Raw genomic sequence first — 24,874 nt, forward strand, 5'->3', positions numbered from 1 at the left:
ATTAAGCATGCAGACAGGTCCTGAGCGTTACCCTATTGAAATTACGGGTAATTATGACTTTAGGGGGATTAGGGAGTTTGGTCAAAGCCTGAGGCAGGTGAAAATCGAAGCTCACAATAGGATGGTCTGACCAGATACAGGGTAGAGTTTCAGTAATGGAGGCGGAAATATTTTTGGTAACTACCCAATCCAATATATGATCCTTGTCTGTAGTGGGGGCAATATTAATAGCATGGAAATTCAGGTTGTTTAGAGTTCTTTCCAGCTCTATAGCCGTTTTGTCAATTTCTTCCCCTTTCCAATAGTTGAAATCCCCTAAAAGGACAAAAGCTCGATTTGGGCCCTCTAAGGGGCCCAATATCTGGGAGATCTCCACAATAAAGTCCGGCAATGCAGGAGGCGGGCGATAGATGAGAATGAAATTCACACAAATGCTTGGGTGGAGGTAATTTTTACATGAAGGATCTCACAGCCCTGCCAAGAGATGGGACAGGCAAAGAGGGCCATTTCAGATTTTGCTATAAATGCCACTCCTCCCCCATAATCTACTTCCCTGTTTTTACAGAATATAAAGTAGCCAGGAGCAATAGCCAAATTAATAGCTGGTCCACCGGTGTCTCGAATACAGGATTCAGTTAGAAATAAAATGTCCAGTTGTCTGTCCTGAAACAGATCATGTATATCCTGTGCATGACTTACTAGGGATCTGGTTTTCAGTAAGACTGCTTTAAATATAGTCCCATTACACCCTGTGGTAGCTGGAATATAGTTTCGCACAGTTGCTTGTGGTAGAATCAGAGGGTCCCGTACAAGTAGCACCCAAAGTCTTGCTCAGAGTCCAAGATGCTACTTTCCTTCTGACCAAGTTGGATAGTTTGACACTTAGCCACTTTGACAGTTAGCAGCCTACATTACTTTATAAAAGTCATATTTCCAGAAACCCCTTCAGTTGAAGGACAAATCTGGCCACTGTGCAAAATCTACTACAACCTTGCAAATCACTAGTTTTAGCTATGACTCCAACCTTAACTCAGGCCTGCCCCCATTATTAGGGAGATTTATCCTTTGCATGTGTCATCCCCTCTCCTAGTGAGGCCCCCAGCACTTTTTGCCGGACTTCTGGACCCTTTTCTTTCAATCCTGGATGAGTGGAGCCTTTTTCCACTCATTAATTCTTGTGGGCTCTGTCTTTTGGAACTCTATTCTTTGCATTCTACCTGTACTATGGAGCCTGCCTACTCCATAGCTCTTAAAGGCATCTGTATTTTTCCTACTGCAGCACACAGTTCCTTATGGGCAGTGTTACTGAGGACCCTTAGTGTGCTCCTTTAAGATTATTTTTCTATATCCTCATGTAACTACAGTTCTTAAGAAGAGAGCAATACTTGGTATCTCTCCCAAACCTCTATAGCCTGAGAGATTGACACTCCACCTTATGTGGAGTGCCAAAAGGATACCTAGTATCCCCCTTCTCCCTGCTCCTGTGAATTTTAAGTCACATAGACAATCTCCTAGTTCTGGCTCGTGGCAGTGGACGTGTTCTACCAATTATTGTGTAATTTGTGTCCCGTAGGCTATGTCCATAACCTCGGTAGTGCACAATAGGGGCACCCAAGTACCAACTTGGGGCCTTCCTTCTTTTTTCGCCATTACTACCACTTCTTACCTCCGACTCAAGCTGCTGCTTGTGTCCCTTCATTGAGTCCTTAACAGGGTCTCCTTTGTTAGTTTACTTGCTTCGTAACACTAGAGACGGGAAGAAATCCACTGGAACTCTTTGTATTCTGCTGCTTGTCAAGACTTTGAGCCTTCTCTGACTGCCATTAGCTAGGGGTGCGTTTTTGGATTTAAGACTTGCCAAGCGAAGAAACCCTCTCTAGAACATTGAACCAGGCTAGTGCTACACTAACTAACCATTTTCCTTCCTGTAAGTGACTTTCTCATATGTGTTTGCAGAGTAAATGTCTTACTGTAAAAACTGCTAAGAACTGCATGTGCGCGTAGTTACCGATAATACGATCGCATTATCTATTCCCTTTCTGACATTGCTACAAATATAACCGCAAGCAAACATAAAAGTGAAAGTGCCCTTTGAAGTGTATTCTAAAGTCTTCCGAAGTGTTCTAGTGTAAATATATAAGGTATTTAAAGTGATTCTGGTGTAAATATAATACATATATAATTGTTTATAAATTATAGGTGTAAGTGTTTATTTGATGTGCATGTCTAAGGTTCAGTGTACTTACCTACAGCTCAAATCTTCCTTTTAAGATAAGCCTGACTGCTCTGCCACTCTACCAAGGTTCTGAGTTAGTACAGACTGATACTAAGAGTTGGAGATCTATAAACCATTGGGATAGTTTACTAAAGTCTTACTACCAGTAGGACTTTAGGAAAACTCCCCTAACACCCACCCATCACACATTTCACTGATCATGACATCACAATGTCCTCGCTGATAACTTAAGCATTATTAAAGCATAATATGAAGGACAGGAAGTGTGCAGGGAGTATGGTGCCGGGTCTTACTAAAGGGGATGGCTAGAATGGAAGCAGTACTGTGTCATGCCCTATTTGCACCTCACCCTGAACAGGACCGGAGCCTTTTTCTGCACACTTTTGCCTAGATAACCCAAATCTGTGAGGTTGTGTTATAGTACTAATGCTATATCAGCATTATCCATTTTTAATTGAAATAGCTACCCACCTTTAAATACTATATACGTATGATACTTTGTCAATGTTCTAAACCTTTTATTTATATTTTTGCATTTTATCAACATTGAAAATGCGACTTATTTTTGAATGTACTGACTTCAAGCATATCATTATTTCCAATTAACTAAATGCAGTAATCTTTCGTGCTTTTTCATTGCTGATCAGCAAGGGGGATGGGAGAACAATAAGCCAGGCGGAGAGGCAGGCCAACTGACAATGGGCTGGAGAGGCTGGACTGGGGCATAACAGCAAGACCAAATGTTTGGGCCTGAAGGTGACCGTCTGTCGAAACAAACAAGTAGCTAGGTGTGGAGGTAGGAGGTGGCTAGCTACAAAAATATGTAGTCATAATTTCGTCATGCTCTGCCCAAGTATCCAATTAATCCTGCCATTTACCAAAGTCACATGGATCAAAAGAAAGTGACTTTCTCTGAAGCTTCATGCAGTTTTATGGGAGAAGACTGCCTACCCTGAAATGCTGTACTTAGGCTGGATCAGCCGGAGGACACAGAGTGTGCTAGGCTGATGCTAGAGAAGTGCACCTTGGACATACCAGCTCCACAAGCACTTTTGGGCTGCACCCCCCCCTCATACAAGTGCCATGCCAGAAGTGCTGTCTGGAGGCAGACCAAGTGAGGGGAACTGATTGTTAGGATAGGGCTATCAACAACTGCCGAGGACAGTGGTGTGACTTTAATGGTCAGTCCCGAATCAAGAACGAGGAGCCCATGTAAACTGAATACTCACTCTTCCACGCTGGCTGGCAGTGGGTCGTGAGGGACTACACTGCTCTGTGGATGCCTACATTTCAAACTGAAATAGCTACAGTCTGAGGAGATTCAGAAGTTCGTTTCCTATTGAGGCTCCATAGAAGCATAGGCCGAATGGGTAGGGATGTTTTGCCCCTGTGAAATGATCTCCATAGCTGAATGAGTGGGCCAGCCATGATACCATAGCACTTGAGTGGCTATGACCTGTATGAAGGGGTTGCAGCCTCATCCTCCTTACTAAAAGGGCTGGGGTGTGACATGGTGCTTGAGGGTGTCTGTCAGTGGATGTGTATTGTTGGTAGTGTTTGACACTGGGCACCATCAACGTGATGGGATGGTAACCTTTGAGGGCGAAAGACAAGTTCAAGATGAGAGATCTGCAGTGGCCTGTCAGCTGGCACAGGAGGACCTCTCCTGGACACAAAGAACCACATTAACAAACAATATAGTACTTGGACTGCCATGATAAGGCAAGCACCTGCACAACACGCCTTAAGTGAAACAACGGGACTAGTTGCAGAAGAAATCAGGGTTCATGAAAAGTTATAAAACCATATAACTCAACAAGCTCCTTTTACAGCACAGTTTGCGATTTAAGATGAACACTGGCAGCCATCTTACAAGGTGTTAATATGTATGCATTCATGTTATCAAATAATATTAATTTGCCAATATTACAAAATAATTGAAAAACTGTTGAGTTCCTTTTTATCACATTGCAGTCAATGAATTACATTTGTACATTGTACTTAAACCACCTGGAGTGGCTATTCATGTCCTGTGCAAACCCTATCTATTGCACAGGAAGGACCATCTAATTGTGTGCACTGTTTTCAAGCTGCTACATCATTTTAATAACCTAAGTGAAAACCATGATTCCATGGATTAACTTGTTACATAAATGTGTGAAGAAAGGCTCGATTCCAACATGTCGGCTGCGTAACTGGTATATGATTGCATGGCTCCAGTGATATTTAAAACGTGCCTAAGATGATAGGACCAACTATTTACTAAGCAATGCCACCCTTGCATCTTACTCTAGGAAAGCGGCAGAAACGTTAGAAAATGCAGGTGGATGGACCTGAAAAATAAATGGTTTAAATGGATATCGCGCTTCATGCCCGAGTTTAGCCTCTAACCGTGAGGCTGGGTTTCGAACCCATGCTGCTCGGCATTGCCTTGCTTCCAAGACAAACACTCTGCCACTGAGCTCTCCAACAGCAAACTTTCGTTTGTGCATTTGTATAGATGTGGTGCACTATTGGTCCGAGATGCATATTGTCCAAAACCCAAGTCCATGCAGGAACAAAGCTGAAATGCAATAGACCAATTAAAACAAGTAATCCATTGGCAGTCTGATTTACAGCATTGCCCCAGAGAAATAGGCAGTAAGACGAGAACACAAGCACTGCAGCCAGACAGGAACTCAAAACACTTCGTTTTACAAATATTAACCGAATTTCAATTCGAAGTAATGCCGAAAAAAGCAAAGCAAGACAATTTTTGCAATACACACCTTGTAAGAAGAAACACATTGAATAATGAAATCCAAGTAACAAGCTGATACCATCCCGTGCCGAGCCACCAAAATGATCTAGATGCTGCTTTCCCTTTAAGAAAAATAAGAACATTAGACCCAACTGTGTACAGTTTACAGAGGAATTCATTGTTAATCAATGGAACAGTCAAGTTCATGCACATTTTGTTAGAATTATTGCCTGGCAGATGTGAAATGTTTTAGACCAAGCAAGATAAAGACATGCATTCCAATTAAATACACATACATATCATCATAAGCAACAAGACAAAACGCCATGCATAGAGAAGGAAAATACATTTTGGAACGCTGCACAAAAGCTGGATCCCTCAAAGCAACATAAGTAAAACACTGCATCTTTCTATGTTCCCCACAAAAAAGTTATACATTTGTGTAGCAAAGGCGAAACTGCAAAACTCATGGCAGTGGCCACACCTAGAGATCTTAAACAACTAGGATGATGCTAAGTTTAGTTCGAATAGTGTCCGTTTTCCCACAGCAAAGTTAGGCAAACATTTGTTCTTCGAACCGATTTCGAATAAATGTATATCGGTTTTCATTACTCATATGCGTTATAATTGGATGTGCAGGGTTAAATTAGACCTCTGCATGCACAAACCATCTTTAATGCTTCAATGAAACAAATCTGTATTTTCTAACATTTTTAAGAAATGTCCATGTGTGCTATTAAGAATGCACAACAAACCTGCGCGTGAACACAGAAGACTAAACGGGGAAGCAGCAGAAAAGCAGAACAAACAAGCACAGGATGGGCCACAGTATCATGCACAAACAAGCAAAAGCAAGATCAAAACAATGACCTGGAGAAACAATGGCCAACCACAGAAACGATAACACCTTCCTGGATACAAACCATCCAGACGCTCCAACGGTTTGCACTGTTTGTAGCAAAAAGTAACCTATAATACAGATTATATATAAATGGCCACACATATAAGCAGCTCTATTAATTCTTCAAAATGGGGTCACTGGTATTTTGCATACCACCACTGTCATATTTGACTTTACTAAATGATAGCCGTGTCACTTAATATTCATCATTTTACAACATTTGTACACCAGCCAGTACAATATTTAAGGTGAACATGCTAGTTTCAGAAAGAATACCCCATTACACTTCAAATTGGAGGACATGCGTTCAAAGAATGAAAAGTAATAGATCTGAAGACTGAAAAAAAAATCGAGACACCCGGCTGTCTACATGGGATCCATGTAAAAGGGAAAAAAACATTGTAAAAAAATAACGACGTGGAAAAGACTGCGTTTTTTTGGTCGAATTACAAAACAATTTCTGGGCCTTTTTGCACTTTTCCACTCCCCCTTCTACCTTAAGTTATAGCTTTCCACTCCCCCCCCCTCCCACGCCGCCCCACCACCGCATTTACTTTTTAATAAAAATGTACGTAAATCGCGCAAAAATTCGACCCCCCCCCCCCAAAAAAAAAACGGTCTTTTCCACCTCCTTATTTTCTCATTCTTTTTTTGGGGGGGCAGGTAATAGCGTCCACATGCATGTACTTTAAATATTGAAATACATTAGAAATAACTAGGTTTGTAGGTAGTAAGATTTAGCTGTACAGATGAGCCGCTGAGCTTCGAGAATCGTATTGAGGGAAGACCCTGCTGCTCCAAACTATGAAGACTACAGTAATATTCTCAATCTGTGTCAATAACGAGGAGAAAAGGGGATGCTTTCCGAAGTACAGGGCAAGCTAGGGAATAATGTTTTTCTTTTGTTTTTAAGACTTCTCTCAGACAACTAGGATGCAGAATGCAGTGCCTGAGTTAGTGGGCTTCTGCTCAATAACTTAGAGCCCTAACATTAAACATGCATGCATTATCTTGAGGAAAACAAAGGCATAACTTTTTTTGGAGTAAATTCATGTCGCAAGTTTAAAGTAGGACATAATAATGCAGCAGCGTTTCACAGATGCTTTTTGAAATTTGCCAATTGGCTCAAAATCTACAATAACATCAGTGTGGTGATTTTGATTCTGACACTACTTTCAGGCACCATATTGTGCAAATAATATGCCAGCTATAAAAGGAAAAGTCGTCACAGGGCGAACACAACTTGGAAAAATATTTATGAAAGCTGAAAATGGCTCTGTAAAAGATACTGCTGCATACAATATTGCAGAAAATCTTACTATAGAGTAAGGTAATTTTATTTTTTCAGCCAGCAACATAAAATTGCAATCAAACCAACGACACGTGCATTAGTGCACTGGTAATAGGAAATTAGCAACTCTGGCATTATGATAGTGGTTGTCCATGGCAGTAGCACCTCTCTAAAAGCGTTTCTGGGATTATGAGAAAAAAATACATTTTGAATCTTTCCTATGACGACACAATGGTCGTCCAACACGTGAGGAATGGACACCCTAGCACCAATGTCCCTAACATGCAACATACAAGTACTTTAAAAGGGACAAGCTAAAATTAGGCTGTATTTAAGCCTGTAAGAAGTTTACTAATTAGCAGCCAATGTATCAAATGTTTGGACTATGTTAAAAAAAGGATTACAATGCATGCTTTCAGAAATATCACAACGCTATTTTGTATATTAACACTTTAAAAAATGAACTTGGTCTCTGGCTCGTTTCTTTGAAAGAAGGTTGGGTAAAAATCACAAAACCTAGCTTTTATAGACCGTGAACATTGCTCCGTCTTGTTTAAACACAAAACCTAGTTTAACACAAAACAATGGGAAATCAAATTAGCATTTGAAAGAAGTCGATATAAACGAAATTAAAAGATGACAAGTGTCAACCTGCATACGAAAAGGTGTGCCAAATGGTCCTTGCTACCCTTTTTGAGCTTGAAGATTGAATGTAGGTTGTTGTGTGTGATTCAAGTTGTTTCTTCCCCTTACAGTCATCACCTGTTGGTTGTGGTAACAAGCAATTATTTAACAAATACAAAAGCAAAACATAACCAAAATGTTAAATGTTTAAAAAAAGTTACTAGTAGGATCCGCAAATGAATCAAAGTGCAATGACCCGCATATATGCTTTAGGTCTAAAGAAATGAAAGAAGAACAACAAAGGTAGCAATAGTTTAAGACTTAAGGAATTTCCCCTTGCAGTGTCTTTTTCTTGGCAACATCAAGGGAGCTACGCAATGTGTATATTGAAACCCAGTGCTGCATTACAATTTTTGTTGACAACCAGAAGATCGCCCCTCAAACGAGGAATTACGAAGTACAGATAATACCATACTCACACAATGAGTCCCCATTTACACGGAGAAGACCGTCCTCTTTGAGAAGCTCTTTTACATTCATACTGCCACAGTAATTCGAATGCACTGCAATCCACCACCAGAAAAAAAAGGCCTTGATGAGTATACTTATATGGGAAGCCAATTTACTTTACATTTGCATGTAGGCTGGGCAACTGGCGCCCAGCGTTGCCACATGATTTCTTTACAACAACAACAAAAAAATGAACATAGAACATTACAACGATGAACAGATTTGGAAGAGGGTGGAACCCATTCAATATGGATTACTTAATTTGACAGAAAAAGCTCTGCGTTTACTTTTATAGGCCTGCCTAGACACATGGATAAAGAATCATTTACACAAAAAATGCTGGGCTTTTTCAGAGAATACAAAGAGGCAGAGGGTCACATTTACTCTACTAGTCTACCCTTCAAAATACATGGAGATAAACTACTACAGGCACAACCACCACCAATTCACCTCTCAAGTGACACATGCAATACAAGCCGATCATGTTTCACAATCTTTCAATGGAAATCAAAGATCCCAGGTGAGTGCAGCCAGAGAAAGCCTGCAATTCGTGAGTTGAATTGCAAATAACACCAAAAACCAGCACCGATAACAGAGCAAATAAGGAAGTGAAGCTGTTGTGAAACAGACGGAAGCCTATGAAAAGCATAATACCTTTAGATTCACAACCAAGCTTCAGTGAAACCATTTGAAAAAGCTGCATGAATAGTGATCCAAATGACTTGGCAGCATTTTTGAAGGTCTGTAGAATCTTACTTTTGAAGTGAATGCTTCCTATTAAAAAAGTTTAAATACAAATTACTTCTCTATGGACATAAATGTGGTACATTGAAAACTAATGGTCTTGCACAAGGTACAGCTGAAACAAATAGGACTTCTCGTATCTCCTGCACAAAGTGCAGTATCATTTTTGGAATGTTACATGAAAGTAGTAAAGTAAAAAAAAAATCAATAGAGGACTACTGCAATCTGCAAACGAGATAAGCATTGGAATGCCCATCACCTCTTTGTACAGTCATTAAATCAATTAAATATTGCAATGCTCAAGTCAGTCACTAGCCTACCTGAAGATAATACTGCAAACCTCCATCTATGTCTACTTCCCTTTAGAATGTTGTTGGTTAGCCTATAGTTGATAGTTGTCCAGTTTAATTTACAGCCTAGAGGGCTTGATGTTATACTTTTGCTATATTAGAACGTCCGTGATAAGATCAGGTGCCTGCAGCTCTCCATATCCTTTGGACTACACATTGTATGGTACCTCACACCCTTGACTCTGCTAGCTAGCGCTGATGGGAGTTGTAGTCCAAGACATCGAGAGCAAAACAGGTTGCTGACCCAGCCATAGTTCAATAGCACAGGAAGGGTGCTCCGTTTGCATGGTTGGTGCAACCTGTTCTCCTTCAAATCATAAGCGGTATTGTGGTGTGCCTAAGAGCAAATACATATGGCAAAGAACCACTTCCACAGGCAAGTAAACATTTATGGAGCAATTTTCCTCAACTTGCCAAAGTCTTTACTTGATTTCAATCCCCGGCTAAAGGAAGAAGGTTTCGAGGAACACAGCAACTAGAAGAACACATTGTTTACAGATGCCTATTTTACCCGATGTAGAATAATTGGATCTAAGCGATAGTGGATATAAAATGTGTGGACAGATGTGTAAATGGCAGCATACGAGATACATTTCTCATTTCCACAAGAGTGCTTCAGTTGCAGGATTACATCAATTTGAGAAAAAAAAAACAATTTTACACCTTGCAGCACAACTTGATAAAAGACAATACGTCTGGCAATTCCCCCGATAGAAAGAAAAAGATCGCCTTAAGCTACAGTAGTCGCATGCCTTCAACAACCTTCTAGATCTGGTTATGTTCAATTAACTGAATAATACCCATTTAACATCAAGAATAAATAAGTCCATTACGAATCAATATTACATTCAGATTAGTGAATATGAAAATCTCAATTCTTAAATAAATCGAGTCCAAAACCCAATTGGATGCTGGATTGTGAAGACATAACACGTGAAATTTAACTCGCATTTAATCTCCACTTTTCAGACACCACCGGTCCATAGGGTAAAAAGCACACGCTAACTCAGGTCTTCCAACTGGACGGGCACGCCCCCCCCCCAGGAGGGTGGGGGCGCAAGAACCCAGCATGAAATGTAATTATATATATATATAGATAGATATGCCAATGCATTACTTACCGTAAAAGCATTTCTGATGGTTATATCTGCTTAGATTCACATGCTGTGCATAGGTCCGACATCCAGTGGTCACTGCGGAGTATTGCATTTTGTTTTTCGTAGTTGAAAAGGGACGTCGACAAGGCGTGTCTGAAACACTATCCCTATAGTGACGTGCGTTGTACCCACAATCCCTCACGCGTCGAGCTCCCTTTGTTTGTATTTTTCTGCCCTGAGGGAGCCTTCTAGACGTGAGTGAGTACAGAAAGAGAGAGATATAAAGGAAGTCTATGTTCCTTCCATCCGAGCGGGGAGGAAGGGTGGGCGCATGTGAATCTAAGCAGATACAACCATCAGAAATGCTTTTACGGTAAGTAATGCATTGTCTTCTGATGTTTGTTAATCTGCTTAGAATCACATGCTGTGCATAGACTAGCGAGCAGTACCCGGAGTTGGCGGTGGGTTATGAGAAGGAACAGTAGAGAAAAGGTGTCGTAATACTGCCTGTCCCACCTGGGAGTCAGATCTAGAGTGTGCATCTAGACAGTAGTGTTTTGTAAAGGTGTGCACAGAACTCCAGGTAGCCGCTTTGCAGATGGACTCAAGGGGAACATTTGCAATGAATGCTATGGATGCCCCCGTGCCTCGAGTAGAGTGTGCGCTTGGCCTAAAGGGCAGTTCTCTCTTAGCAAGAGTATAGCAGAGAGTGATGCATTGAACAATCCATCTAGAAATGGTTGACTTTGAAATCGCATCTCCTTCTCTTCCTGCTGCCACCGAGACGAAGAACTGATTAGTCTTCCTCAGTGGTCTGGTTCTTTCCATGTAGAACATGACCGCTCTGCGTACATCTAGTGTGTGCAGAGTCCTTTCTCCCAAATTGGAAGGATTTTGAAAAAACGTTGGTAGTTCTATAAATTGGTTTACGTGGAATTTAGAAATACATTTCGGGGCAAACCTAGGGTGAGTGCGTAGAACCACCTTATCTCTGTGAACTGTAACGAAGGGGTCTAGAATAGAAAGAGCCTGAAGTTCACTTACTCTCCTGATGGAGGTGATAGCTATTAAAAAAGCAGTCTTAAGAGTGAGGTCTTTAAGAGATGCTTTGTGCATGGGTTCGAATGGAGAGCCCATGAGTCTGGTAAGTACCACATTAAGGTCCCATCCGGGAGCTGAGTCAGCTATCGGGGTGTGTATTCTCTTTACTCCCTCCATGAAGGCTTTTATAACAGGGATCCTCCACCACGACACCTTGAGTTGGGAAGTGGTGTATGCAGAAAGTGCCGCTAGGTGGACTTTAATGGAGTTAAACACTAGACCTGAATCCAAAAGGTGGGTCAGGTATAGGACAACATGTGTGGGAGAGCAGTCAATAGGGTTGATGCTTTTACTCCTGCACCAGATGACAAATCTTTTCCACTTGCTAGAATAGCAGTGGCGAGTGTTAGGTTTTCTGGCTTCCCTGAGGATGTCCATGCATTTTTGCGGGAGCTGCAGATGTCCGAACTCTATGATTTCAGGAGCCAAGCTGCTAAGTTCATGTTCTGGGGGCATGGATGCAGAGTCCTGCCCTTGTCCTGAGACAGCATGTTGCACGGGCAGGGGAGTCTCACTGGGGGAGATAGAGACATCTCCATCAAGTGAGCGAACCATGGTTGACGGGCCCACATTGGGGCCACTAGTATCATGGTTACTTGTTCCTGGTGCATCTTGTGCACCACCTTGTTGAGAAGGGGAGTCGGGGGGAAAAGCGTAAACAAATTTCCCTGACCATTGCATCGACAGACCGTTCCCCTTGGATTGGTTCTGGGGGTACCTGGAAGCGTAACTTAGGCATTGTGAGTTTTCCAGGGTTGCGAACAGGTCTATTTCTGGGAATCCCCATTGTGTGAAGACGTCGAAGACGATGTCTTCGTGCAGGCGCCATTCGTACTCTTCGGGCAGGGGGAAATCTCTGCTGAGTCTGTCTGCCAGCAGATTGAGTTCCCCGGGTACATGTAGTGATAGTAGGAACATGTCCTGTTTGAGAGCCCACTTCCATATATTCTGGGCCAGCTTGGACAGGCCTGGAGAGTGGGTGCCCCCCTGCTTGTTGATGTAGTACATGGCTGTGGTGCTGTCTGTAAGGACCATTACTGTTTTGCCTTGTAGGTGTTCCTGGAAGGCTCTTAGCGCCTTGAACACAGCTAGTAGCTCCAGTAGATTTATGTGTTTGGATGCTACGTTCGGAGTCCACACTCCATGAGCAGTCTGATGGGATAGGTGCGCCCCCCATCCTGTGAGGGATGCGTCTGTGGTTAGAGTGGCTTCCGCCGCGGGTGTGGCAAAGGGTTTCCCTTTTTCCATGTTTTCCTTTGTCCACCACCGTAGCGAGAGAACCAAGGCTTGCGAGACCACAACTAGATCCTCCCATAGTCCGCTGGCCTGACACCACTGGCTGTTGAGCCACTCTTGCATTGGGCGCAGGCGCGCGTGAGGTACCAAATAAATACACGACGCCATCATTCCTAGCAAGCGCATTGCTTTGCGTACCATCACCTCTCGACCGGTCACATATTGAGGGATCTGAAACAGCATGTTTTGGACCCTCTCTTTGGAGGGGAAGACGAGGCCGTCCTTTGTTTGAATTAGAGCCCCTAGGAATTGCTTGATTTGACTGGGGTCTAAACTGGACTTCTTTTCGTTGATGGAGAAGCCCAACTGGAACAAAAGGTCTACCGTCTTTTGGGTATTGGAGAAGCATGTTTCGTAAGAATCCCCTGTTATGAGCCAGTCGTCGAGGTAAGGGTAAACTGGGATGGACAACCTGCGCAGGTGGGCCGCTGCCACTGCCAGCACCTTCGTGAATACCCTTGGTGCTGATGCTATGCCGAAGGGTAGCAATTTGAACTGGTAGTGTTTTCCCTCTATCATGAACCTGAAGTATTTTCTGTGCGCTGGCAACATTAAAATATGAAAGTATGCATCTTTCATGTCCAATGTTGTCATGTAATCTCCCTGAGAAAGCAGTGGGATCACTTCCTGTAAGGTTACCATACGAAACTTTTGGGGTTTGATAAACTTGTTCGCTGGGCGCAGATCTAATACAGGGCGCATGGTTAGATCCTTTTTGGGTACCAGGAAGTACTCTGAATAAATACCTTCCGTTAACTGAGATAGAGGCACGACCTCTATGGCTCCTTTTTCCAGCAGTTGTTGTACTTCTTGGAGAAGGATGGCAAGATGTTCCGGTGTCATGCGACGTCCCCTCGGGAGGTCTGTAGGATGGGGAACTGTTGAATTCGATACAGTATCCGTGGGCTACGGTGGAAAGTACCCAACGGTCTGACGTTATCTCCTCCCATGCAGGAAGAAAGGATGTTATCCGGCCCCCGACCGGTGTTGCATGGGAGGGGACGCGAATCTTCGCGTCACTTGGAGTTGTTGGGGGCTTGGGAGCCTCTGGGGGTGGATCCCCGACCTCTCCCTTTACCCCGGCGTTGGCCTCTTTGGCTGTACTGCCCACTATTGGTCTGGTAATTGGTGGCAGGGTATTGTTGATGCTGACCTTGTTGTTGGCGTTGGCCACGAAAAAAGCGTTTGTTGCCATAGCCGCGTCTGGTAGTGGGCTTAGAGATTTGGTCAAGAGGCTTGATAGTATCGAACTCTTTTTTAGCCATCTCTAGAGCTTCATCCACCGCTTTCCCGAAGAGGTTAGAGTCTTCCACAGGTTTATTTATTAAAGACGCCTGTGTCTCCGGTTTAAACCCTGAGTTGCGCAGCCATACATGGCGTTTTAGGAGTATTCCCTGCACCAGGGAACGTCCCGCTGTTTCTACCGCGTCCAGAGAGTTTTTTACAATGCTCTGGTTCACCTGGGTTCCTTCGCCAATAGTTGAAAGTAGGCGTGTACGTAAAGGCTCCGGTGCTTCCTCGGCATCCTTGCGCAGTTTGGCCCACTGCGCGTCTGCATAGCTAGCAAGCAAAGAATTGTTGTTCGCAATTCTTGCTGAGAAGGCAGCCGAGGAAGTTACTCTTTTTGCAAGGGCATATAGCCTTTTGCCCTCCTTGTCAGGGGGTGCCTCACTGGTGGAAAGTGGTACCCCTGCCCTCTTTCTAGTATTAGATACTACTAGGGAATCCGGAATGGAATGTCCCCTAATGTAGAGCGGGTCTGAGGGAGAAGGAGTGAAAAGTTTTTCAATTCTCGGATTGACCCCTCTGATCAATGCGGGAGTGGCCAGCGAAGGGATGATTCTATGTCAAGACCGGAGGCTCCCATTATGCTTCTCTTTCTTTTATCAATATATAAATAGAAAGCTCAGCAGCAAGTGTTAATGCACCTTATTGAAAGCGCAGGAGTGTGTGGCAGACAAAAGGTGCATGAAAAACACAAAGAACTTAGTAAATATTAACAAAACAGTGTAAGTCCAAGAAAAACTCCATTTCCCAAGATGCTTCAGGAAAAGGTCCAGCAAAGGGTCACTAACATGTGACTCAGTCCACCAATGAGTAACTGGCTGTCCATATAAACAGTCCTACAAATGATGTCACTTCCTCTTTCTTGCTGCTCACAGCAAAGATAAGTACCCATTTTTTATCTCCTTGTTCATAAAAAAAAAAAAAAAAAAATTTTAGAAATTTAAATTTAAATATATTTTAATAATGTGAATGATGTTTACATAGTTTATTTAGCGTTCGTTGCTATAATTAGTATACGCGCGCGTAACGCGCTTCATCTTCGGTCAGTTTCACTCGATCCTCCGCGTTAGCAGCTTCGCTGCCGCGAGAGGATCTCTGCAACTGACTGGAGCCCTCGCGTTCGCGAGCGGCTCTGTTAATTTATTCACCCCTCCGTGCGCGGCCTTCAGCTCGCTCTTCACAGATACAGAGCCGGGAGGGCCGCACACGGAGAGCATTTCGCCCGCGGTGGCCTTCCGTGGCCACTAGAGGGAGCCTCTGCTCCCTGAGTCCTTTCCTCAAGCAGCTGGCGCTCGCTTGTCATTTCCGTTGCCTTTACAACGGAGTTTGAAAGCGAGCGCCAGCTGCAATTACGAGCCCCTTTCCTTTCGTTTCAACGATATATAAACGAGATCGAAGGAAGTCTCAGATAACTTCCAGAGAACAGATTGTTTTTCCTCTGCAGCAAGGTATCGTGCTCCACACTTTCCTTGTCTGTAATTGAGTGGGCTGAGAGAAGGCTGTCTGTTGCCCACAAGGAGAGCATTAATATTTAAAAAAAAAAAAAAAAAAAAAAGAGGTGCATTTGAAATTATTATGGCAGCTCAGTACTTTCCCCAGGCAGATCAGGATTGGTCTGATCATGAGGAGGAAGAGTATCACATAGATGAGGTGGCAATGGCAGACAGCCTCAAAAAGGTGCTGGGATCCTCAGTGGAGACCACCATCAAGAAGGCAGTATCTGAAATGCTCCTACCTATCCAGCAGCGCCTAGACAGTATGGAGGAGCATCTTCAGGAGACCTCCCCAACTGGGAGAAAGAAAACCCGCAAAAGAAAGCACCTTATAGATGGGGGATGTACTCCGGCTCGTAGGAGCAAAGACTCCATGACCCCCCCCGAGCCAGCCTACTCTTGCCACCGCTGCCGTCTCAGACGCCTTCTCCAGGCTTAAAAAAGCCTTCATGGACAGGAAGGACACCCCTTCCCTCGAAAGACCCTCTTACCCCGAGGAAGACAACAGGGGTATTAGACCCGCAAGCCCGGAGGGAGAACAACAGGGCACTGATGACGAAGATAGAGGGGTCTATGATAACTACCATCCCCTTTCATCCTCTGATGAGGATTCTCAAACTATAGGGTCGCGACCCTCTACCTCTGGGATTGTGGCAGTCCCCATCCCCAAGAAGGTAACGGAGGAACCCCCCACTTCCAGCGGGATGTTTGCTCCAGAAGATCTTGTGCACCCCAGATCCTCTGACTGGGAACCTTCGTCCAGAACAACTAATTACATCATGAACAGACTGCGCAAGCCTCTAGATAAGGAAGTAAGGGCCAGATTAAAGGCAGAGTGCCCCCGTCCCAATATTCCTGGAAAAATAGCACTCACCCCGGAGCTAGACTCCAAGATGATCACATTTCTAGGAAAGAATGTGAAAGACCCGAGAAAGGGTATCGACCGCGCTTGGAGGTCCTGTCAGGACAGAGTCCTGGACATTACTGGTCCTCTAGCCAAGATTATGGACCTGGCCGAGGCGGCCATTGATTCCAGTGATCCCATCGATCCAACAATCCTTTCAGGTTGGGCGCAAAGAGCCCTCTGTCTACTGGGTAATGCCAGTTGCGCCATCTCGGCGGAACGCCGTAAAGGTATTTTATACAAAATTGACGGCAAACTAACTGAACTAGCAGATACGGAATCAGGAGCAGCAGCCCAAGGTCTGCTTTTCGGAGACCCATTCATGAAAGAAATGTCAAAATTCGTCGGCACCTTTACAGCCTTGGATAAGGCCCAAGCCTCCATCAGAAGGGTTTTTGCTACTAAGGTTTTCTCCAGGGCCGGACGAGGCAGAGGTCGCTCCTCCGGCCGCTTCGCCTTTGATCGAAGGCCTCAGCAATCCCGGGACCAATACAATTCTTGGCAGGACCGCTCAGACACTTTCTTCCCCTCAAGAGGGCGGGGAAGAGGTCGTGGATGGAGAAGAAGTGCAAGATATCCAGCCCAACAGCAAACTACAGGTCAGTGTACCCATAGCAGCGCCTGCGCCACAGACACCCGTAGGGGGGAGGTTAGCTCTTTTTGCACAGGCATGGGACTCCTTATCAGGAGATGCATGGATCAGGGACGCAGCGCGCGGCCTGCGCTTAGAGTTTTTCGCTCAACCTCATCAAACCACTCGTCCTACACCACTAGTTATGTCCATAGCAGACGAGGAAGCGTTAGATGGCGAAATACGCAATCTACATCTAAAACAAGCGATTCGCCCCTGCTCAAGCCAAGGCGGATTCTTCAGTCCCATATTCTTGGTTCGCAGGAAGCAAAAAGTACGCCCAGTTATAAATTTGAGAGCTCTCAACGACTTCATTATCTACCATCACTTCAAGATGGAAGGGATACACATGCTCAGGGACATCCTGAGGCCAAACGATTGGCTTGTGCGCCTGGACTTGAAGGACGCCTACCTAGCAGTTACTATTCACCAGGCCCACATAAGCTATCTCAGATTTTCCTGGAAAAACCAAGACTGGGAGTGCACGAGTTTACCCTTCGGGCTCTCCTCAGCGCCTTGGGCCTTTACCAAACTTCTGCGACCCATAGTAGCTCGCCTGAGAGAACTGGGAGTAAGATTGATAGTCTATCTAGACGACATTATCTTCATGGCTCATTCTCAAGCCCTAGTAGTGCATCAGGCCAGAATAGCCATCGACCTACTGCACAGTCTTGGTTTCCTCATAAACTGGGAGAAATCTGTACTCCGTCCATCCCAGAATCTAGAATTTCTCGGATTCTTGGTGGACACCTTGAACTCACAACTTCATCTTCCCGTGGCCAAGATACATGCGACACGGAGGGAGATCCGCAGACTTCTACAGAGAGACCTCATATCTCTGCGAGAGTTGGCAAGAGTAATCGGTCTCCTGTCGTCTTCCATTCAAGCGATTTTTCCCGGTCCTCTTCATTACAGAGAATTGCAAAGGCTCAAGGGTCAGCATCTGAGACGGAGCCTCTCCTACTCTCAACGTCTAACACTGTCGACCTCTGCGCGCACGGAGCTCAATTGGTGGCTCACTCATATGGAAGCTTGGAACGGCAGAGCCATTTTCGGATCCACCCCCGACATTATCATAGAATCAGACGCCAGTCGCTCCGGTTGGGGAGCGAGATGCGGCTCTGTAGCCACAGGAGGGTTCTGGTCTCCTCAGGAGCTGAAAATGCATATAAACTGTCTGGAGCTTCTCGCCGGCTCTTTCGCTGTGCGCTCCTTTGCCAGAGGCAAAGCGAGTTGTTGTATCTTACTAAAGATGGACAACATCTCCGCAGTACGGTACATCAATCACCTGGGAGGGACCAAGTCAAGACCTCTAGCGGAATTAGCGAAGGATTTTTGGCATTTCTGTCTGGAACACCAGATCTCGGTGACAGCGGAATATCTCCCAGGGCTCACAAACGTAGTGGCGGACTGGCACTCCCGTCACTCCACAGATTTCAGCGACTGGAGGCTCGACAGAGAAGTCTTTCTCCGCCTCCAGCGAACATGGGGCCCCATGTCCGTAGATCTATTTGCATCCCGTCTCAACTCCCAGCTACCCATCTTTTACAGTTGGAGACCGGACCCAGCAGCAGCTGCGACCGATGCATTCCTACAGCAGTGGACCCAGGGGATTCACTATGCCTTTCCTCCATTTACAATGATAGCGAGGACCCTGGCGAAGGCCCGTCAGGAGCATACAGACCTGGTCCTCATAGCCCCGGTCTGGACCTCTCAGACCTGGTATCCAGTTCTTCTGGAACTTTCTTCGGATTTTCCAATCCTTCTACCCCAATTTCCAGATCTCCTTCTGGATCCGTCAGGACAGCGTCACCCCCTTCTCCTCTACGGATCTCTGAACCTAGCAGCCTGGAGGATTTCAGGTCAAGGTGGAGGATTCCCGGCATATCAGCCACGGCAATCAACCTCATTGAGGAGAGCTGGGCCCCTGCTACCCTCAAGAGATATTCTAACTCCTGGAATGCCTGGAGTAACTGGTGCCGTAGGAACGGTTCACATCCAGTTTCAGCACCTATAGAGGAAATCCTAAATTTCCTGGCTTCATTAGTTGAAAGAGGCCTCGCCTATAGGACGGTTAACGCCTACCGCTCAGCTATTTCCGCCGGGCATGATCTCATTCAGGGGCTTCCAGCCGGAGAGCATCAGCTCGTCTGCAGACTCCTTAAAGGAATAAGACTTACAATTCCTCCCCCGTCTCGCTATGATAAGCTTTGGGACGTCAACAAGGTTCTGAATCTTTTTCTGTCATGGCCGCATAACAAGGACCTGTCTCGGACTGCCTTGTCAGGCAAACTTACTACTCTGCTCTGCTTAGTCTCCTGCAGGAGGGTCTCGGACGTTAGAGCTCTCGATCTGGCGGGCAGGACCTTTTCTCCCGATGGAGTGGTTTTCCATTTGCACAGGAGAACGAAATGTAACTCGAGGGTTATTTCGTACCCCGCTTTCAAAGATCAACCTAAGCTTTGCCTAGTTAAATGCTTAAAAGTTTACGAGGAGCAGACTGCCCCGCTTAGGACTTCCCCTAACGGACAACTGCTAATAGCCCTGCGTAAACCGCACAAGGCAGTTTCGTCTCCAACCCTAGCACGCTGGGTGCGCTGGACTCTGACTCAAGCAGGAATAGATACCCTGCATTTCGGAGCCCACTCCGTTAGAGGAGCCATGGCTTCCAAAGCATTTCAGGTCGGAGTACGCCTAGAAGATATCATGAGAATGGCGGATTGGTCAGGTGAATGAATATTCAAGGAATTCTACCTGAAACCGCTAGAACAACCAGCTTCTATCGTGGTAAGTAAGCTTTAAACAAGCATAATGGGAGCCTCCGGTCTTGACATAGAATAAAGATTTTCCATAATAACTTACTAGAAATTCTTGATTCTATTAAAGACACGGAGGCGAGCATTATCCCGCCCAGCAAGAGAAATAACAACGCTACCACCTTTGGGTAATAATGGCGCGACTTGTTTGGGAATGTTACTGCTTATTGGTCTGACTTATGTATGTCAAGTTAACACACTATTTCTCTCCCACCCCCGTAAGGGGAACTAGGGTTCTCTGATGCATGAACTAATTCTAGTTACTTTCTTTTCTCTGACAGCGGCTTCAGACAAGCCCTCCTGATCGCCTAATCAGCTCTGCTTCGGCTGCAGTCTCGAGATGACCTCAGCTACAGTTCTTTTCACCGTTTTTTCAAGTTCGCAGCTTTCGAAAGAGGAAGTGACATCATTTGTAGGACTGTTTATATGGACAGCCAGTTACTCATTGGTGGACTGAGTCACATGTTAGTGACCCTTTGCTGGACCTTTTCCTGAAGCATCTTGGGAAATGGAGTTTTTCTTGGACTTACACTGTTTTGTTAATATTTACTAAGTTCTTTGTGTTTTTCATGCACCTTTTGTCTGCCACACACTCCTGCGCTTTCAATAAGGTGCATTAACACTTGCTGCTGAGCTTTCTATTTATATATTAATAAAAGAAAGAGAAGCATAATGCTCGCCTCCGTGTCTTTAATAGAATCAAGAATTTCTAGTAAGTTATTATGGAAAATCTTTATTCTTCTCTTCACTGAAGCTAGGAGGGGAATGGTCTGGCTGACCGGGGGTTTCTCTTTAATTACTCTTTCCACAAAGTCTAATTCTGCAGAGAGCTCCCCAGTGTCCAGTTCGAAATGTGCTGCTGCTCTGCGCAACAGTGCATTGAAAGTGGGCTGATCGTCAATTGGAGACGTGTTCCTAACCGGTGAATTGTCAGGAGGATTTAGGTTTAGGACATCAGTGTCGGAATATACTGATGGGGATTGCCAGGGGTGCGAAGGTCCTTCTTCTGTGTTTTCTCCGAAGCCTTCTTCTATAATGTCTGGCCTGTCTTCCAGACATTCCTCCTGGTTCTGTCCTTCATCGTCCATGAAATCATCCTCCTCCTCCAAGTATTGTTCCTCCCCAGTGAGGTCGTATACATTATGGAAGTCTGAGGCTGTGTCCACCTGGGGATCAACTAGCCTCGGATTTTTGGCCCTGGGGTCCTCCTGAGGCCCTTCTCTAGCTCTCTTGGGAGTTTGAGAGGTCTGGGTATTAATAAACCTTTCCATCCTCTCCATACAGAGGTGGAGTCTTTCCATGGTTTCATGGGGTACCCCAGAGCGGTCTGGCGGGGGAAAAATAGAGTAATCTAGCTGGAAACGGCTCGACCTCTCCCAAAGCGTCGAGGAAAGTGTCCCGTCGCCCTCCGAAAAGCCTTCAGGTGTGCTGGGTGACCCCCCGACTGAAGGGGGTAGTCCCTGCCTTCCTTCGGGCTTTTTCGGCGTGTCTTTCGACTTGTGCGTAGCGCTCGAAGTGTCTTTCGGCGTACGCTTCTGGGCGTCGGCTACAGCGATCCTCGCCAAGCTCTCGGCGACTCGTTTGTCGGCGGAAGCTTGCGTCTTTGACGCTACGGGTGTCGATCGCTCTACGGCGGTATGTGCCTTTTGTTGATGCCCGCCGGCCGATGGTTTGGGGGCGGCGCCCTTATTTGCCGAAAGCCCAGTCGTTGGTCGCGGCTGCGGTTGCGAGAGGGGCTTCGAACCCGAACGGTCCGAGGAGGCCGCCGGTGGAACCTGCGTCTCCTTGGGCGCCGAAGCTCTCTTCGTCTTAGACGAAGAAGAGCCGTGGGTTGTGTGCTTAAGTGTGTTTTTGTGTGCGTCAATGTCGCCGGGGTGTTCATCCCCATAAGCAGGGCGTGAGCCGAGCCCGTCGGGGCCGGGGACAGACGACGAAGCGCGCGAGCGCTCCTTAGAGGGGTTTTCGACTTCTGTAGCGGAGGTCGTGTTATCGCGTTCCTCGTCACTGTCGGTGGTAGCAGCGGCGGGTGAACCTTCGGCCTTCGACATCGCGTAGGCCGCCCACCTTTTAACCCTACGGTCTTTTAGAGTTTTAGGCTTAAGAAGCCGACAAGCCGCGCAACCTTCCTCCTTGTGATCGAGGGGCAAGCAGCGGTTACACCGTGAATGCTTGTCCTTCCAAGTAAATTTGCCTTTGCAAAGCGGGCAAAATCTAAAGGGAGTCCTCTCCATAGCCGAGGTAATAAATCGTGATAACCACCCCAAGGGAAAGGAAGGGGAAAGGGAAAGGCATTCTCAGAAAAGAACCAGAGATGTCCCACGACCCCACTCTCCCTACTGTATATGGCCTGCGAGGCCAGGCCACGTGTTCGCCAACGCCGAAGGATCTCCTCCGCTCGACCCTCCGTCGAAGATCTTGCTCGGCGGAGAACAGCTTCACAACTGCGTCGAGGGAGGGAGTATGTGTTTAATATTAATGAGAAAACGACCAAAGGTCGAGGAGATGAAATTTGCAATGTCTCTCGAGGAGCTCCGCGTAAAGGCGACCAGTAGCTGGGCGGAAAAAAACAATCTAAGGGACCTCGACGCGTGAGGGATTGTGGGTACAACGCACGTCACTATAGGGATAGTGTTTCAGACACGCCTTGTCGACGTCCCTTTTCGAATACGAAAAACAAAATGCAATACTCCGCAGTGACCACTGGATGTCGGACCTATGCACAGCATGTGATTCTAAGCAGATAAACAAACATCAGAAATATATATATATATACATATACACACACACATACATACATACATACACATACATACATATACATTTTTTTTTAGATTGAAGGAAATGGGCAGGGGCGACTCACATGGTTGGACCGCACCATAAAACTGCCTCAGGCACCACTGAAAAAGTGGCCCACAGTTGCAAATGGATATTCATTCCTTTAGTCACAGACTGTTTGAATAGTACCCAAGAGGGTGTTTTTTGTTAAAATGCAAGCAAATTGAGATAAAGAATATTTATTGAGCAACAGTGGTCAAAACTACTAGCTGCATAGTGAAGTAACTCATCAAACTGGCCCACATTGGCCAAAAAAGCCCATTTTGATTGGCCTACACTAGCATTGTGCATTTTTGGTACGCCATTGCCCTATAGGCCAGTCTGAGCCTGGTGGCTTATCCATAATGGGCAATGGGTGTACAACCAGTGGCCGCTTCACCCATTATGGAGGAGCCCAGGAGCCAGCCCAGTGAAATACTGAGCACTCAGCTGCTTTTCCAGCTGACAGAGTGCTTCTGGGCTGGCTGAACTGTCAAAGGGAAACGCTGTTTCCCTTTGACAGTTCAGTTCCCCAGCTGCACATGCTCACTGAGCCATGCAACACTGGGGGCGTTTTGCTTTGTTTATTTATAGCGCGCACCAGACCTGAGGGTATCCAGGCGCGTGTTCAAGAATACTTTAAGCTTACATGTTAGTTACACATTTCAGGAAGGTTACAGGGTGCATTAATAGTAAATTATGGCAATATGACAATGCATTACTTACCGTAAAAGCATTTCTGATGGTTGTATCTGCTTAGATTCACATGCTGTGCATAGGTCCGACATCCAGTGGTCACTGCGGAGTATTGCATTTTGTTTTTCGTAGTCGAAAAGGGACGTCGACAAGGCGTGTCTGAAATACTATCCCTATAGTGACGCGTGTTGTACCCACAATCCCTCACGCGTCGAGGTCTCTCTGTTTGTATTTTTCTGCCCTGAGGGAGCCTTCTAGACGTGAGTGAGTACAGAAAAGAGAGATATAAAAGGAAGTCTATGTTCCTTCCATCCAAGCGGGGAGGAAGGGTGGGCGCATGTGAATCTAAGCAGATACAACCATCAGAAATGCTTTTACGGTAAGTAATGCATTGTCTTCTGATGCTTGTTAATCTGCTTAGAATCACATGCTGTGCATAGACTAGCGAGCAGTACCCAGAGTTGGCGGTGGGTTATGAGAAGGAACAGTAGAGAAAAGATGTCTTAATACTGCCTGACCCACCTGGGAGTCAGATCTCGAGTGTGCATCTAGACAGTAGTGTTTTGTAAAGGTGTGCACAGAACTCCAGGTAGCCGCTTTGCAGATGGACTCAAGGGGAACATTTGCAATGAATGCTATGGACGCCCCCGTGCCTCGAGTAGAGTGTGCTCTAGGCTTAAAGGGCAGTTCTCTCTTAGCAAGAGTATAGCAGAGAGTGATGCATTGAACAATCCATCTAGAAATAGTGGACTTTGAAACTGCATCCCCTTCTCTTCCTGCTGCCACCGAGACGAAGAACTGATTAGTCTTCCTCAGTGGTCTCGTTCTTTCCATGTAGAACATGACCGCTCTGCGCACATCTAGTGTGTGTAGAGTTTTTTCTCCCGAGTTGGAAGGGTTTTGAAAGAACGTTGGCAGTTCTATAGACTGGTTTACGTGGAATTTCGATATGAACTTCGGAGCAAACCTTGGGTGCGTGCGTAGAACCACCTTATCTCTGTGAACTGTAACGAAGGGGTCTAGAACAGAAAGAGCCTGTAGTTCACTTACCCTCCTGATGGAGGTGATAGCTATTAAAAAAGCAGTCTTAAGAGTGAGGTCTTTAAGAGATGCTTTGTGCATGGGTTCGAAAGGTGAGCCCATGAGTCTGGTAAGTACCACGTTAAGGTCCCATCCGGGAGCTGGGTCAGCTATCAGGGGGTGTATTCTCTTTATTCCCTCCATGAAGGCCTTTATAACAGGGATCTTCCACCACGACACCTTGAGTTGGGAAGTGGTGTATGCAGAAAGTGCCGCTAGGTGGACTTTAATGGAATTGAACACTAGACCTGAATCCAACAAGT

The 24,874-nt window shown here is 45.5% G+C and overlaps 1 protein-coding gene across 10 annotated transcripts in view; it reads right to left on the minus strand.

Annotated features, from left to right (window-relative positions):
- SUN1 (Sad1 and UNC84 domain containing 1) overlaps nucleotides 1-24,874 on the minus strand; it is a 1,235,850-nt gene that overhangs the window by 922,994 nt on the left and 287,982 nt on the right. For 2 of the 10 annotated variants that reach the window (XM_069647226.1, XM_069647222.1), the window contains 5 exons: nucleotides 8,957-9,076; nucleotides 8,272-8,355; nucleotides 7,820-7,930; nucleotides 5,847-5,945; nucleotides 5,005-5,098 (listed from right to left, as the gene is read on the minus strand). In XM_069647226.1, coding sequence (XP_069503327.1) covers nucleotides 5,005-5,098; nucleotides 5,847-5,945; nucleotides 7,820-7,930; nucleotides 8,272-8,355; nucleotides 8,957-9,076 — 508 coding nt within the window. The remainder of the gene's footprint in view (nucleotides 1-5,004; nucleotides 5,099-5,846; nucleotides 5,946-7,819; nucleotides 7,931-8,271; nucleotides 8,356-8,956; nucleotides 9,077-24,874) is intronic. The other 8 variants (XM_069647232.1, XM_069647231.1, XM_069647225.1 and 5 more) reach the window with 7 other exon arrangements.

Source organism: Ambystoma mexicanum, chromosome 2q, assembly GCF_040938575.1.
Source record: "Ambystoma mexicanum isolate Mex_15411 chromosome 2q, UKY_AmexF1_1, whole genome shotgun sequence".
In the NCBI taxonomy this organism is placed as follows: domain Eukaryota; kingdom Metazoa; phylum Chordata; class Amphibia; order Caudata; family Ambystomatidae; genus Ambystoma; species Ambystoma mexicanum.